This window comes from Spermophilus citellus (assembly GCF_964194105.1).
Source record: "Spermophilus citellus genome assembly, chromosome: 2".
Taxonomy (NCBI): domain Eukaryota; kingdom Metazoa; phylum Chordata; class Mammalia; order Rodentia; family Sciuridae; genus Spermophilus; species Spermophilus citellus.
Window position 1 is genome coordinate 239,990,850 of NC_138183.1, and position 15,455 is coordinate 240,006,304.

The 15,455-nt window shown below is 35.8% G+C and overlaps 2 protein-coding genes and 1 pseudogene across 3 annotated transcripts in view; 1 reads left to right on the forward strand and 2 right to left on the reverse strand.

The window, feature by feature from the left end:
• Nucleotides 1-15,455, forward strand: part of LOC308638592 (olfactory receptor 4C11-like) — a gene marked incomplete at both ends in the record, with an annotated part of 413,029 nt that overhangs the window by 246,679 nt on the left and 150,895 nt on the right. The gene's annotated exons all lie outside the window — the stretch shown is intronic.
• Nucleotides 514-1,435, reverse strand: LOC308639333 (olfactory receptor 4A47-like; annotated as a pseudogene). The gene has a single exon. The product of its transcript is annotated as an olfactory receptor 4A47-like (transcript).
• On the reverse strand, nt 5,428-6,348 carry LOC308639315 (olfactory receptor 4C45-like; the record flags this gene model as incomplete). The annotated part of the gene is given in 3 exon segments (XM_081277534.1): nt 5,428-5,504; nt 5,507-5,714; nt 5,716-6,348. Coding segments are annotated over 3 exon segments (918 nt in total).

Genomic DNA, 15,455 nt, shown 5'->3' on the forward strand with positions numbered 1-15,455 from the left:
ATATAACTTTTTTTGGATTTACCATTTATAAAAGTTCAATTTTAATGTTCACAATTATTAAGGTTTCTGTGTTTATTTTAAATATAAAACTATTGCACATAAAATTATATATGCAATGCTACTAAAATAAAACATGATACTTTACATAGCATTTAAATATTTAATGACTATAATAAAAAAAATCAATATAAAAGTAAAAATAAAACAAGGAATGACATCATAGTTACTAAAAATAAATGTGTAATTTAAGTTTTGTTCTTTAAGTTATTACTTTTTAAATTGACTTCTACTGTATATGTACTACAAATTTCCAGGTATAGTGGTAACCAAGACATTATAGATGGTACATTCCACTAGGGACAAACATTGCCAAAAATCTGTAATTCATCCTTGAATTATACTTACCATATATGTCTTAGGGAGGACAAAAGCATTGGTCTTAAATCTGATATATTCTGAGGAGACAGCTTCATAGTGAAATGTTTCTGTATGCATCAAGAAATTCAATAATTTCTACCTGATGTGACTTCTTTTCCAGAGTTTCTTCATAGCATTTGTCATCTCTGAGTTTCTCAGGGTATAGATGAAGGGGTTCAACATGGGGGGTATGACTGTGTAAAACACACTCAGTGACTTGTCAATTGGGAAAGTCTTGGCTGGTCGTACATACATGAAAATTCAGGGGACAAAGAAGAGGACAACCACCATGATGTGGGAGCCACAGGTGGAGAGAGCTTTCCGCCTCCCCTCCTGACTCAGGTTCTTCAGAGAGTGGAAGATGACACCATAAGACACGAGTAAGAGCAGAAGCACAATAGAGCACATCAGCCCCCCATTGGCCATCACTAAGAGGCCAGTGACATAGGTGACAATACAGACGAGTTGCAATATGGGGTACATGTCACACATAAAGTGGTCAATGATATTGGAGCCACAAAAAGGAAGCCCATAAATAGTGCCAAGCTGAAATGCAGAATGCAGAAACCCTCCAGCCCAGGAGACTATCAACAGCACCACACACACCTATGGCCTTATGATAACTAAATAATGCAAGGGCTTACAGATGGCCACATAGCGGTCAACGGCCATCACCAACAGAAGAGAGACCTCTGCTCCACCAAAAAGGTGTTCTGCAAAGAGCTGAAACATACAAAATTTGAAAGATACATTATGTTCCCCTAAGTATAAATTCAATATCAATTTGGGGGAAATGACAGATGAATAAATGATGTCCACAAATGATAAATTAGCAAGAATGAAGTACATTGGTGAGCCCGGAGTCTTACTCAAGTTTACAGTCAAAACAATGAGTAGATTTTCCAGTAGGTTCATTAAATAGAAGAACAAGAATATAACAAAAAGTACTTTTTGCTCCTTTGGATTCTGGTGTGAGGCCCAAGAGGACAAAGTAAGACACATTGCTCCTCTGTTCCATCTATAATGCTGCCAGACACTCAAAATAAAGGTATGGGCAGTGGTCGAGCCCTCAGACCAGGAGGGAAGGATCAGCCTTGACTTAAAGATGACTAGCTTGTGTTCATGTGCCATTCTCCCTGAATTTGGATTTTCTACTCCAATAAAACATGTTTTAGTGGATGGAGACCCAATCTAATAAAGTATTGTTACTGGATTACACTTACAAAATCTGTATATCCAAATAGAGCCCATATCCAAATAGAGCCCCTTTCTGAGGTCCTGCAGGTAGGTTCTCAACAAAAAAAATTGCAGGGGTGGTGGCAGTGGGCTTGATTAAATCATAATTATTTTGTGCAACAATATGAGGAACCAGTATTTACCACCGTCTCAGACAGCTTGCTCTGTCACTGACACCTCCTTCCATGGTTTACTTATGCATCCCTCATTTACCTAACCTGTAAATCCTTAAAGCACTCTGATTTTGCCTATTCTCACACTCTCAATCCCCTCCTTTCAAAAGTGATGTCTGCAATTACTTAATTGACATCTTCAATTAGAAATTCATTTGGTATTTACAAAAGTAAATTTTTAATTTTCACAATAAATCTTTTTATTTCTAATCTTTTCTTTTTTCTCTACTAATCAAAGTGTACCCCCTTCTGTCTTACATCTCAAACCAGATTCTGGCAGTGTTCTATATTCCTTTATTCCTCTTATGCTCCTTATTTACACATCCCTTAAGTACCCTTGGCTTTCTGTTTAGAACATCTTGTAATTGTGTGTGATCATTGTCATTCCGTCCCCTTACATCCCCAGTGCACTGCAAGAGCCCCCTGCCACATTGACAAATTGCTCCTTGACAGATGCTATTTCAAAGACCAGACATCACAAACTTGGAAGTAATGAGGTGCTTTGTACAAAGGATATTTTATATTAAATCTTTCTTCATTTATTAAACAAAAGGTGTTCTTAGAACACTATATCCGGTCACACTGTTTACATGAGGTGAACTTGCAGCCATCACAGATTGTCCACTACTCATCAAGGCTCCGGGTCTCACTGGGTTCCTGTCATCAGAGGAAAGAAATTTCCAAGCTACCTGAGGAATTTTCACATTGTGACTCCTACTTTTCCAGATGAAAGCAAAACTTTTGAGGATCTGACATAGTCCCTGACTTCATATTTTAAATTTTTAAATATATTCATGAAAACTATCTTACAACCTGATCAGCCACTTTCTGCCTGCGAAAGTTTTGTCAACATTTTCTTATAAACTTGAAGGATAGAATTTCCTCAATAATGAAACATTCACACAATATCAAAGTCCGATTTCTGCTACTGGCTATAAATCTTACCCATAGAAACTTGTCTGCAGTTTGAAGGAGAAAATTTTACTTCACTAATGAATAGTGAGTAATAGCGCTTCTATCCAGTATGCACACAGAAGAAAAAAAGGTATGTTATTCTTGAAGAATATATTTGAAATGACACACTCATGTCTTTCCACTTTTTACAGATTATTCTAAATACTATATAAAATTACAAAATTACTACTGGCTTTGTAGATGGTATTCAAGGAATTTCCTGGTATGTATTAAAAAAAACTGATATTTTCCATGTTAAAGTAATTTAGTTAAAATTCAAACAAATAATTTCAACATAGGAATATCCATTGTTCACATCACTGTCTCAACAAATTCATTTCAGGACCCCTTTATTTTCAATTATGTCTGTTGTTATAATCTTGATTTCATCTACAAACATGGTGAAGCCTCTGCTAGCCTGAAAGATGGAAACTACACTGTGGGCATAAATTATTTCTTTGTTTGGCTTATGTTATTAGCGTAATTTATCCTTTCCATAATTTATATGTATTTAAAACTATCATGCCATATACATGACTTATGGCTTCTTCTAAAGATCTTACTCGATGACTTCAAAGTGTTTGACGGTTTCTAAATCTTTTAGTATTTCATTATGTTCATGATTAGGATTTTTTTTTCTATGATCTAGATTTGAGAATGCTATCATTCAGTTCTGTGACACAACTTGTTCTTACAACACTTCTAATTTCCTGTAACAGCTGTTTTCAGAGATTTTTTTTTCCTTTGTTAGTGTCTAAAACCCAACTTCAATGTTCAGATATTTTCAGCTTTAAGTCTCCAACATTCATCAGTTTTATTTATTTTGCTCCAGTAAATTCTGCTCCCACTTCCTTTTGTATATAATTGTTCACTAGAAGGAATGGTAGAGATGTAATTGTCAAAATAAAGATTTTGGTGAAAATGCTTTTTGTGTGACTGTTAAGTGAAAAGTTTTCTATTGCTGTAGTGGAACTTCTGTTAACCTCTCAAACTCAGGAAGGTAAAAAAGTATATTTTGAGGAATGTACTTTTAAAGATACTTGCTACTGTGCTACCGTCTTTTCATGTACAGTTTCTATTCCTCTTTTAAAACAAACCTTCATATGGCTGTAATAAAGAACAGAAAAGGCATCAAGAATATCGCCCTTGATATGTGCCTACACCACAATGAGACCGACAGTGAATATTTGGTAATTTTGCTCTCATATGTCTTTTCATAAAAATATAAAAAAAATAGATTTTATGTTAAAATTAAATGTTTGCATCTCTAACTACTGAAGATTTGTCTGAAAAGTTTAAAACTGAGAGAATAAGTGAGTTAAAAAATGATGCACCTAGTATGTCAGCATTCATGGAAACAGAAACCACTAAACAGTAATATTACCTTGTGTGTGTGTGTGTGTGTGTGTGTGTGTGTGCATTGGTATAAAGATGAATATAATCCAAGTTGAATTTGAATTTTATTTATTCTTATTTTCAAGAAATGAAGTAATGCAGGAATTTCTTAAAGTATCATGGTCTCTTGACACAGTTCCCAATGTGTCTTGACAAGTATGTCAACATATCTCCCTGTATGATGTACTAATAAAAAATTAAATGTGTCCAACAATGAATGGATGGATAAATAAAATATGATGTATATGCACATCATAATCATAGGTAATAGTGTATGTATATAATGGAATAATATGCAGTCATAAAAAGAATTAAATTCTGTTACTTGTAGCAACATGAATTGAACTGGAGGACATTATGTAAGGGAAATAAAAAAGGAAAATATTATATGTTCTCACCATCATGAGCTAAAAACGTTGATCCCAGATAAGTTGTGAGTAGAATAGTGGTCATGAAAGTCTAGGAAGTATGTGGACTGGATGAGGAGGAGGAACAGAAGAAGGTTGAATAATGAGAAGCAAAATGTACTTTCTGATTGTTGAGATATGACGTATTCTCCAAAGGCTGGTGTGTCAATGCAAGAATATTCAGAGGTGAAATTATGATGAAAGCTGTCACTCCAGCCTAGTTTGGAGGAGTGGACTGAGGGATAAGTGTAAGTGGGTGGGGTGTGTCTGGAGGAGGTAGGTCACAGGGCAAGCCCTGGAAGGATGTGTCTTCTCTGTGGCCACTTCCTCCAGCTCTCTCTGCTTCTTAGCTACCGTGAACTAAGCAGTGTCGCTCCACCATGCCTTCCACGAGGTTGTCCTGCCACATCTTGGCCCAGAAAACTGGATTTGGCTCACCATGAGCATAACGTCTAACTATGAGCCCAAACTAAATTTTAATCTCCTAAATTCTTGTCAGATATTAGAAAGAATAAGTTATAATATTCTACAGCCCAGGAGGGTGATAGTAGTTCAAAATTTTGTATATTTTATACATAATTAGAAAGGAAGATTTTAAATATTGCACTTGTGAAAACATAATAACATTTAAGGAGATGGAAATACTAAGTACCCTGATTTGATTGTTATATATACTATACATGTATTCAACTATCACACTGTACACCATGAATATATACAATTACTTGCCAAATAAAATTTTGATGCAGACAAGATAATTAACCATTCCAATTTTAATCAGTCAAGGAGAATACAGCTTTATAAAATATCACTCAGTATTCTTCCTAGTGCACTATGCACAGGGTTTATTTTTCATCAACTTTCATCATTTGATCCCAGAGCTTCTTCAGAACCTTTTTCACTTCCTCATTCCTGAAGGTGGGATCAAAGGGTTTAACATAGGTGTCACTAGGGTACAAAACACAGTCACAGCTTTGTCAGTGGGGAAGGAGACCATGGGTCTGAGGTACAGGTATGAACAAGGTACAAAGAATAGGATGACAACTGTGACATGAGAGGCACAGGTAGACAGGGCTTTGCGGCGACCTTCAGAGCTATGAGACCTCAGGGAGCGCAGGATGATGACATAGGAAAGCCACCAGCATGGAGAAGATGATCAAACACAGTGACCCACTGTTGGCAGCAATCAGGGGCCCCAAACTGTGGGTGTCTGTGCAGGCCAGCTCAAGGAGAGGCAATAAATCACACATAAAGTGGTTAATGACATTAGGTCCACAGAATGGTAACTGGGCCATAAACAAAATCTGTATCCCTCCATAAATAAACCCCAAGACCCCAGCCGCCCCCACCAGGTAACCACACACCTGCTGGTTCATGATGGTCATGTAGTGTAAGGGCTTACAGATGGCCACATAGTGGTCATAGGCCATGGCCATTAACAGGATGATCTCAGCTGCAGCAAAAAAGTGTTCAGTAAAGAGCTGAGTCATGCAGCCACTGAAGGATATGGTGTTCTTTTCAGAGATCAAGTCAAAGATCATTTTGGGTGCTATGGAAGAAGAGTAGAAACCATCTATAATGGACAAACAGGACAGAAAGAAGTACATGGGAGAGCCCAGGGCTGGGCTGATGAAGATGGTGATGGAGATGAGCATATTACCTGCCAGGGTGATCAAATAGGTCAGAAGAAACACAGTAAATAAGAGTTTCTGCAGTTGTGGATTTGGGGTCAGGCCCAGCAAGATGAATTCTGTTACATTGCTCATCTTTCTTGTCAAGTTAGCTTGTGTTGGGGCATATCATGGTTCATCTAGAAAAAAAAAAATCACAACATTTCTGAGTGATGACATTTCAAATTCTGTGTTAAAGTACTCCATTGCCTTGTGAGACCTGTATCTGCAGTGGATGGAGTTAGAATTTATTTACCTCAGCTCTGTTGATAATACTTCAGAGGTACCCTAGGAAACAAGGTGTTATTATGAATGTTGACATATGAACTTCTTTCTTTCTTCAAAAAAAAAAACACCTAAAAGATGGCATTCCTTCATTGTTGTGGTGAGGACCAATACCATCAATAACAATTTTTTCAAAATTATAATTTTCTATGATATAATTGAATACACATATGAACACAATAAAAGACAATTATATTCTGTTACCAAGGTGTCAAATCTCTCTGAATCTAAACTAGCTGTGTTTTCCAACCTGTGGTTGCTCTCCATCATACGCATAGATAGAAGTAGAGCTACAGATGAAGTATTTTTTTTTTTCTGAATGCCGAAGAATAATCTCTATCATAGCCCAATGAGCATGATTCATTCACAATCACTTCTTGAGTCTCTCTCCACAACAGACTTTCTTTCATGATCCTTCTTTAAACATCTTTGGATGTAGATATGTTAATTGTACAAAGATTTCATATTTCTTAAATACATGCTCCTTTGAGCAAATTTTTATCCCAGATAGCATTATTCTCCAGATATTTTTCAAATGAAATTACATGAGATGTGAACTTACCCTGAATTTCCATTGACAAGACAAATGCTAGGGTGATACAAGATAATAAAATTTTCATTTTTATTATAAAATCAATAAGGCAAGGTGAACTTGCAGTTTTCATTGCTATATGGCAGAAATTTTGACTATGTACAAAAAATTCTTTTTTTAATGATCTAACCATGCATTTGCAAGAGTAAGTCCGTGTTGTTACAAAACATCATGCGCTATTTTATTCTTTTTTTTAATTTTTATTTTTATGTGGTGCTGAGGATCTAACTCAGTGCCTCATGTGTGCTAAGCAAGTGTTCTACCACTTGAGCCACAACCCCAGCCCCACACTATTTTATTCTCACTTCACTTTCCTTTTTTCCTCAATCCCTTACAAAAATCCATAATCACATAGCTAAAAAAATTCTGGACACAGAAGTTAACATCATGATAGCTTGACTTCAATAATAATGAGGAAACATATCTCTAGTTTTCAGGAAATCTCAGCCCCTGAGTTGTTTTACTTTTATTCATGGTCCTATGGATGATAACTAAAGTATTATTTATTCTTAGCGGATTGAATATACACATTCTAAAGTGGCAACATGGAAAAAATGAAAAGGGTAAAAACTTTTAAGTCATTTTAAACATAAGTGTACCAATTCAATTAATTTAGTGAGGCATAAATGTTAACTATAATGTTTTAAAAGTGGCTGTAGTCATTCTTAGCAGGATCATGTTTGGCAAAAATACAGATAGTGTTTTATATTGATATTTTCTTGTAATTGTGTCTAAATACATTTTTAAAGCAAAAGATTAAATTTCTAGTCAGGCATGTAACTATATAAATAACTTCAGAAGAGATGAAAAACTGGCTAAATCAAGCTGATCTGCTTAAAACTTTGAAAAAAACATTCAGCTTCCACTGACCTTGGTCTGTTGCTTATGAATTCCACTGTCTGGAGACATCACTGTCACTTCTTTCTCCTTCTGTGGGCAAATGCAACACAGCTTCCAATGGACTCCACCAGCTCACTAGGGGGACGCGGGAATGGTGGAACCATTCTCCAATTGTAGTTCATTTGGTTTCCTTGTCAGTCTGGATTTACTCAGAAAAACAAACCATTTCAGTTGGTATACATTGATAGATCTAGTACTTCATACCTACTCATTTTCTTGGTTTTCTGTGAAAATATCATATCTTCTATGTATAATATTTCAGAAAAATGTTTTCAGGCATTTTGAACTATATTCAATTCAAATTAAAAATGAAAGGAGCACAGCCCAATTATCCAGATCAAGAAAAGTTATTATATTCTACAACAAAACAAATAAGTGAATTCACTTGGTTGAACATTGTTTTGTCCATAAATTTGGCCAAATATTTACTCCCTAAGAGCTTAGGAGCAATGTGGAGAGAAGATTCCTTTCATCCTAACTCAAGTTCTCCTTTTATCCCTTTTACTCTAGAAAACCATTCAGCTCAGGAATGGGAGCTCACAAACAAATCTCCATCTTGTTAATCATCTTTGCTCACAGACCCTTTGTTATAATCCTTTCTTCATGGACTGTAGAGAAATGTTTAAATTGACTTCCACAGACTGCAGGGGTCGGTAATGTTTGACCTCTCCTGTACCCAGAGGATCTGTAATTGGCTCTGCAGAAATATTTTCCAAGGCAACAGCCAAAGTCCTTTGCTTATTTCCACTTGGTGCCACAAACATCATTAGTGGCTAGTTTTAGAAAGGCACTTCAGATGGGGTTAAAGGCATGTCCAGGATACAGTTTATAGAATTTTTTTGCTAATTGTGACCTTGTGAACATGGCCTAGGTAATGGGTTGGTTTGTAGGCCTAGAAACCCGAGAATAGTTTTTTCTCTGAAAAATGAATGGTGTCAAAGGCATCGTTGCTCTAAAGGATGGAACTGCCAGTGGTCAAAGCTGTGTCTGAGTGTGTTGTAGATTGTTCATTCTTCTTAATGACCGACTAAAAAAGATTCAGATGGCAGGATTCCCAGCTATCAATGATCGCATAATTTAAGTACATGTATGAAGACGTAAATGATGTGACTCTACTTTGTGTACAACCAGAGATATGAAAAGTTGTGCTCTATATGTGTAATATGAATTGTAATGCATTCTTCTGTCATATATAACAAATTAAAAGTTAAAAAAAAAATCATGCAGGTATTAACTTTTTTCAAGGTGGTTGCCTATGTGATATAGGTTCATGGTCACTTCAGGGGCATGCCTCTTTTCCTTCCACTCCAAGAGAGAAAAAACTGAGACTCAGGTACCATGCTTCCAAAAATAGATATTGAAAATGTCACAGTCATTTGAACACCATGGATAAAGATAGAGCACTCTGGAAATAGACCATGGAACTATCTTGTCTCCTGCAACTTCTGAGGTGATGAAGAATGGCTGTATCCTAACCTCGAAACACTTTTTTTTTTTTTTGCTATTAACCTTTCAACAATAGTGAGGCACTCCTGAAATCCAGGACAGAAAAAGAAAGAGGAGCTATCACCTCTATGCTCTTAGTATTCATCAGGTTATTGCCTTTGTTTGCCCCCAATCTCACTTTTAGTCCTCCTCCCCATTTTTTTTTTATGTTGTGGTTTTTTCTGGGCATGTTTGTGAATGTCTGTTTTCCTACATATTCTGGAGGCTAAGGTAGATGGATCTCATGTATCAGCCCAGCATCAGCCACCTGGTAAAACTCTTGTCACAAAATAAGAATGAAAAAAATATTAGGGATATTTTTCAATAATAAAACATCACTGGGTTCAATCCTAGGTACAAAAAAATATTGTGCACATACACACATACCATAAAATGCTCATTTGACCATTTTAAGTTTTAAGTTCACTGCCATTAAGTACATTCACATTGTTGCACCATCATCTTCATCAAGGATCTATAAAAATTTTCACATTCTCAAAGATACTCCATACTCATTAAACAGTTATTTCATTTTTTTCTTATTTTTATTGGTACACTATAGTTGTATATAATGATGAGATTCGTTATTACATCTTTGTACATGCAGATGAAATAAAAATATAATTTGGCCAATATCTTTTTTTTTAAAGAAAAAGTGGGGGGGGGAGAGAGAGAGAGAGAGAGAGAGAGAGAGAGAGAGAGAATTTTTTAGTATTTATCTTTTAGTTCTCGGCGGACACAACATCTTTGTTTGTATGTGGTGTATAGGATCGAACCCGGGCCGCACGCATGTCAGGCAAGCGCCCTACCGCTTGACCCACATCCCCAGCCCTTGGCCAATATCTTTACCCAGCATTTCCCCTTTCCTCCCTTCCTTCCTTCTGTGGTCCTTTTCCTCTAGTCAACAGATCTCCTTCAGTTTTTATCAGATCCCTTCCCTTTAGTGTACTTCCTCCTCTCTGGCTTTTACATGTGACAGAATGCATATGACCCTTGACTTTCTGAATTTAGCTTAGTTTGCTTAACACAATGTTCTTCAGGTCCATCCATTTTTTATGCAAATGTTATAATTTCATCCTCCTTATGACTGAATAAAACTCCATTGAAATAGTTACTTTTATGAGCTCCTTTCCCTAAGTCCCTGGTAAACATTATACTACTCTATGCCTATGTGGATTTGACTATTCTATCTAACTCCTAGAGGTGGGATAACATTGTGTATATCTCAGTGTGTGTGTGTGTGTGTGTGTGTGTGTGTGTGTGTGTCTGTGTTTCAGTGTGTTTGTAAATTGCTAGGGATTAAATCTGGAGCCCTGGGCTTACTAGGCAGTGCTCTACTCCTGAGCAACACCCCATAACCTTTGTGTATGTTTTCTTTCAGGTAGTGAGATGCTTTCAAAGTTAATCTGTGTTGGAGCTTCTGGCAATTTAACTTGTTTTGAGACTTGAATTAGTCATAAAAATTTTCTGATAAATAGGAGACATTCCTTTATCAAACAACTTCATGGCTCATTTCTATCAAACATTTAAAGAAGAACTAATACCCATTCTTCTCAAATAATTACAAAATTTTAAAAAGAATATTTCAAAACTCAATTGTACACTACCAAAAAAAAATAACAGTTGATACCTGTGATGAACAAAGACATAAATTAATCAACTACATGTTACCAATGTAAGTCTAACAACACATTAAAAATTATTAATCATGACCACATGAATTAATTGCAGGGATGCAAGATGGTTTGACATATGCAAATCAATAAACAATCCACACCATCTTTTTTTTTAAAAAAACTATTTATTTATTTATTTAGGTGTAGATGGACACAACACAATGCTTTTATTTTTATGTTTTGCTGAGGATTGAACTCGATCCCGCTCCTGCTAGGTGAGCACTCTACCACTGAGCCACAGTCCCAGTCCAATCCATACCATCTTAATAGAATAAATGGAAAAAATATAAAGATCATTTGAATACATGCAGAAAAACATAATTTTTATAAATTATGGTCCCTTTCATGATGAAAAGTTTCAATAAATTAGATATAGAAGGGATGTACCTCAATGAAAATATACCAAATCAACACCTAACATCATATCCAATGGTGAAAAGTACAAAGTTTTATATTTAAGATCTTGAATGAGACAATGAAGACCCCTTTCTCCATTATTTTTTTTTTCCCAATGCAATACGGAAATCCTATTCGGAGGGAGTAGTAAAGAGGAAACAAGAAAAGAAATAAAGGCATCCAGCCTAGATAGGAGGAAGCCAAACTGTCATTGTTTAGAAATGGGTGGATCTTGTATATGAAAAACCCTAAATAACACATAAAAAAGCAACATCCTAGGAGAAAATCAACATTTAGATATCAGTAATGTTTATATACAGTAACATCAAACTATCTGAAAAAGTAATCAAAAGAACTTTTAAGGCCCAATAGCCACATATGCCTAGGAACAAATTTAATCAAGGAGTTGAAAGATCTCTACACTGAAAACTATAAAGCACTGGCAAAACAATGTGAAGAAGACACAAATAAACAGAAATACATCCCATGTTCATGTATTAGAAGAATTAATGTTAAAGATCTGTACTATCCAAAGCAAACTACAAACTGAATGCAACCCTATTAAAATATCAGTAACATTTTCACACATCTAGTACACTACCCTAAAATTTGTATGGAATCACAGTGGGCCATGTGTAGCCAAAGCAATCTTGAACAAAATCCCAAACCATACTACAAACCCATAGAAACCTGAAACGGCATGGTACTCGCATAAAAACAGATACATACACCAATGGGACAAAAAAGGGAGCTCAGAAATAAATCCACACATCTACACTCAACGAACTTTTGACAAAATGTGCCAAAAATACACAATGGAAAAGTTCAATTATCAATAAATAATACTGAAAAAAACTGGACATGCACTTGCCCAAGAAAAACTTTAGTTCTTATTTTATACCATATATAACATTCAACCCCAAATTAATTAAATACTTAAATATAAGACATTAAACTATAAATCTAATGGAAGCAAATATAGAGGAAGGGATTCAGTCAACAGAGAAAAAGGATAAACAATAGAAAGGAAAATAATATTTGAAAACTTACATCTAATTGAAGTGCTACTATCCAAAATAATGGAGGACCTCAAATAGCTTATATAAACCAATTAAGATATGAACAAGAACCTAAATAATCTTTTCTCAAAAGAAGATATACAGTTGGCCAACAGGTAAATTAGAAAATTCTGGAAATCTTAATCATCAGGGAAATGCATTTTCAGACCACAGTGAGCACCTCACCCCAGTTAGAATAACTGTGCCCAAAGGACAAAAGGTAACAAGTGTTGGTGAAGATATGAGGGTAAGGGAACATTTGCACACTGCTGGTGGGAATGTGAATTACCAGCCTATGGAAAGTAGTTTAGAGTTTCCTTAATAAATAAAAAGGAGAATTACCATATGATCACAGATTTCTACTTCTGAGTATATACCCAAAGGAAATAAAATCTCTATTTTGCAGACACATCTAAACTCTCACATTTGTTCCATTACTATTCTTCAGAGCAAAGATATGGAATCAACCGAGGTGTCCGTGACTGCTGAATGGATGAAGTGCATGTAGTACATCAACATAGTGGGAAATTCTTCAATAATCGAACAGAAACTCTGTCATTTTCAACAACATGGTTGAACTTGGAAGAGGACATGCTAAGTGAGATAAACCAGGCACAGAAATACAATACTGCATCAGCTCACATGTAAAATTTAAAAAGATGAATCCCTTACAAGTAGAATGTAGAACGGTGGGTGCCAGGGTAGGTGGGCTGATGGGTGTTGGGGAAAAACAGGTGAAAGGATGCAAATTTACAGTCAGATAAGGAAAATAAATTCAGATATTGTACAGCTTGGTAACTACAGTAAATTCCAATTTGTGAAATTCTTGAAAAATGCCAAGTGTGGATGTTAAAGGTTCTCACCACAGAAATGACAACTGTGTGAATTAAGCCCACTTAGTTAGGTATTTAACCATCCCATAATGGATAGATTTCAATGCATCATGTTGTATATGATAACCATACACAAATTCACCTGTCAATTTAAAATAACTAGTTAAAATTGAAAAGGAAAACAAATGACAACGATCTTCCTTTTTTTTGCAGGGAATATGTTCCAAGGCCTCCAATGGATTCCTGAAATGGGACAGCTCCAAACCCTTACACTAAGCACTTAGCCCCTCTGTGGTCATAAATGTTGCTGTGTGAAGTGCAGCAGCCAAATTAACTTTGCTTTCTTCACAATTTCAGGGATAGTGCTTTTATGATGGATCTTAGCAACCTCAGCACATGATTTTTCTTCTGTTTGTTAGGTCAAATCTTTTGTCTTTTCATTTAAAGAAAGCACTTTGTGGCTTTTCTTTGGCGTATCTGAATTACCAGTATCACTGCTCTTGTCCCTGCAACCATAATTAATGAAGTAAGGGTTATTTGAACACAAACACCGAGAAACTGTGACAGTCAATGTGACAACTAAGACTGCTGCTGGGTGACTAGTGGGCATGTAGCTCACATGGTGTAGACACACTGCTCCAAAGGAGAATTCACCCGTCTGGTGGGATGGAGAGAGGTGGCACAGACCTCAGTGCTCTGAATACAGATCACACTGCTCTGAACACAGATCACACTGCTCTGAACATTGTGCAATTCAAAACTTAGTGAACTGTGTTTAAGATGTGCATTTGGTATTTTCAGACCTCAGTTGATCATAGGTAACAGACTCTGTGGAAAGACAACTCATGGATAATTATTTTAAAGAGGGAATAATATTCCATCTTGTATACACATGATCTTTTGTTTATCAATTATTGATTGCTTTTTATTATTGCATTTATTTTATCTTGAGATCTACCATTTTAACAAATTTTCAGTATACAATGCACTAGTATTAATTATAGATACAATGCTATGCAAGAAATCACTATAACTTATTGACCTTGCATAATTAAAACTTGGTATTGGTTGAATAAACACTCTGAAATTTCTGCTCACCCAGCCTATGGAAATTACCACTCTGCTCAACATTTCTGTGATTTTGAATATTTGAGATACCTCATATCAGTGGAATAATGGGGTATTTGTTTTCCTTTGATTTTTTTATCTGAAATATTGTACTCATGGTTATCTGTATAGTTGTTTTTGGCTGGATTTCTTCTTTTGTAGGAGTGAGGAGAATTCCATTCTATGTATACCCCACTATTTATTTATCCATTCCTCTATACAGGAATGCTTAAAAAAATTCATCTCTTGAATCCTGCAATGAAAACACTAAGTGCAGGTATTTTTTACATTTCTTTATTTCAATTCTTTTATTTGATGCAGGTTTTGTTTTATCAGGTTTTGTTTTGTTTTCCCCCTTACACTTACTGAAGAGTGAACTGTGTAATACTTAACAAATGAGCTCTAGTCCCATCTTTTTGTTTGTTTGTTTGTTTGTTTGTTTATCATTTTGAGACAAGGTCTCACTGAAGAGCTTGGGGCCAGGCTAAGTTGCTGAGGCTGGCCTTGAACCTATGATCTTCTGCCTCAGCCTCCCCAGTTACTGGGATCACAGGTGTGTACCACCATGTCTTGCATGTCTTTCATTTTGAAATCATTTTGGACTTTAAGAAAGTTGCAATTTGATTTCTATTCTTTTGTATAAATACTCAGAAGTTGTGTTTGTACATCCTATGGTAGTTTGATTTTTAAGCAGTCAAGGGATCTTTTTTTGTTTTTGTTTTTCATAAGCAGCTGCACCATTTCCACCAATAGTGTCCAAAGCTTCCAAGTACAGACCTGAGGCTGAATCATGAGGGTTGGTCTGAGTGGGACAATTTGAAGGTCTGAAGCTGCTGGGGTCAGCCTGCAGGTATTTGGGCTTGGAGAGCAG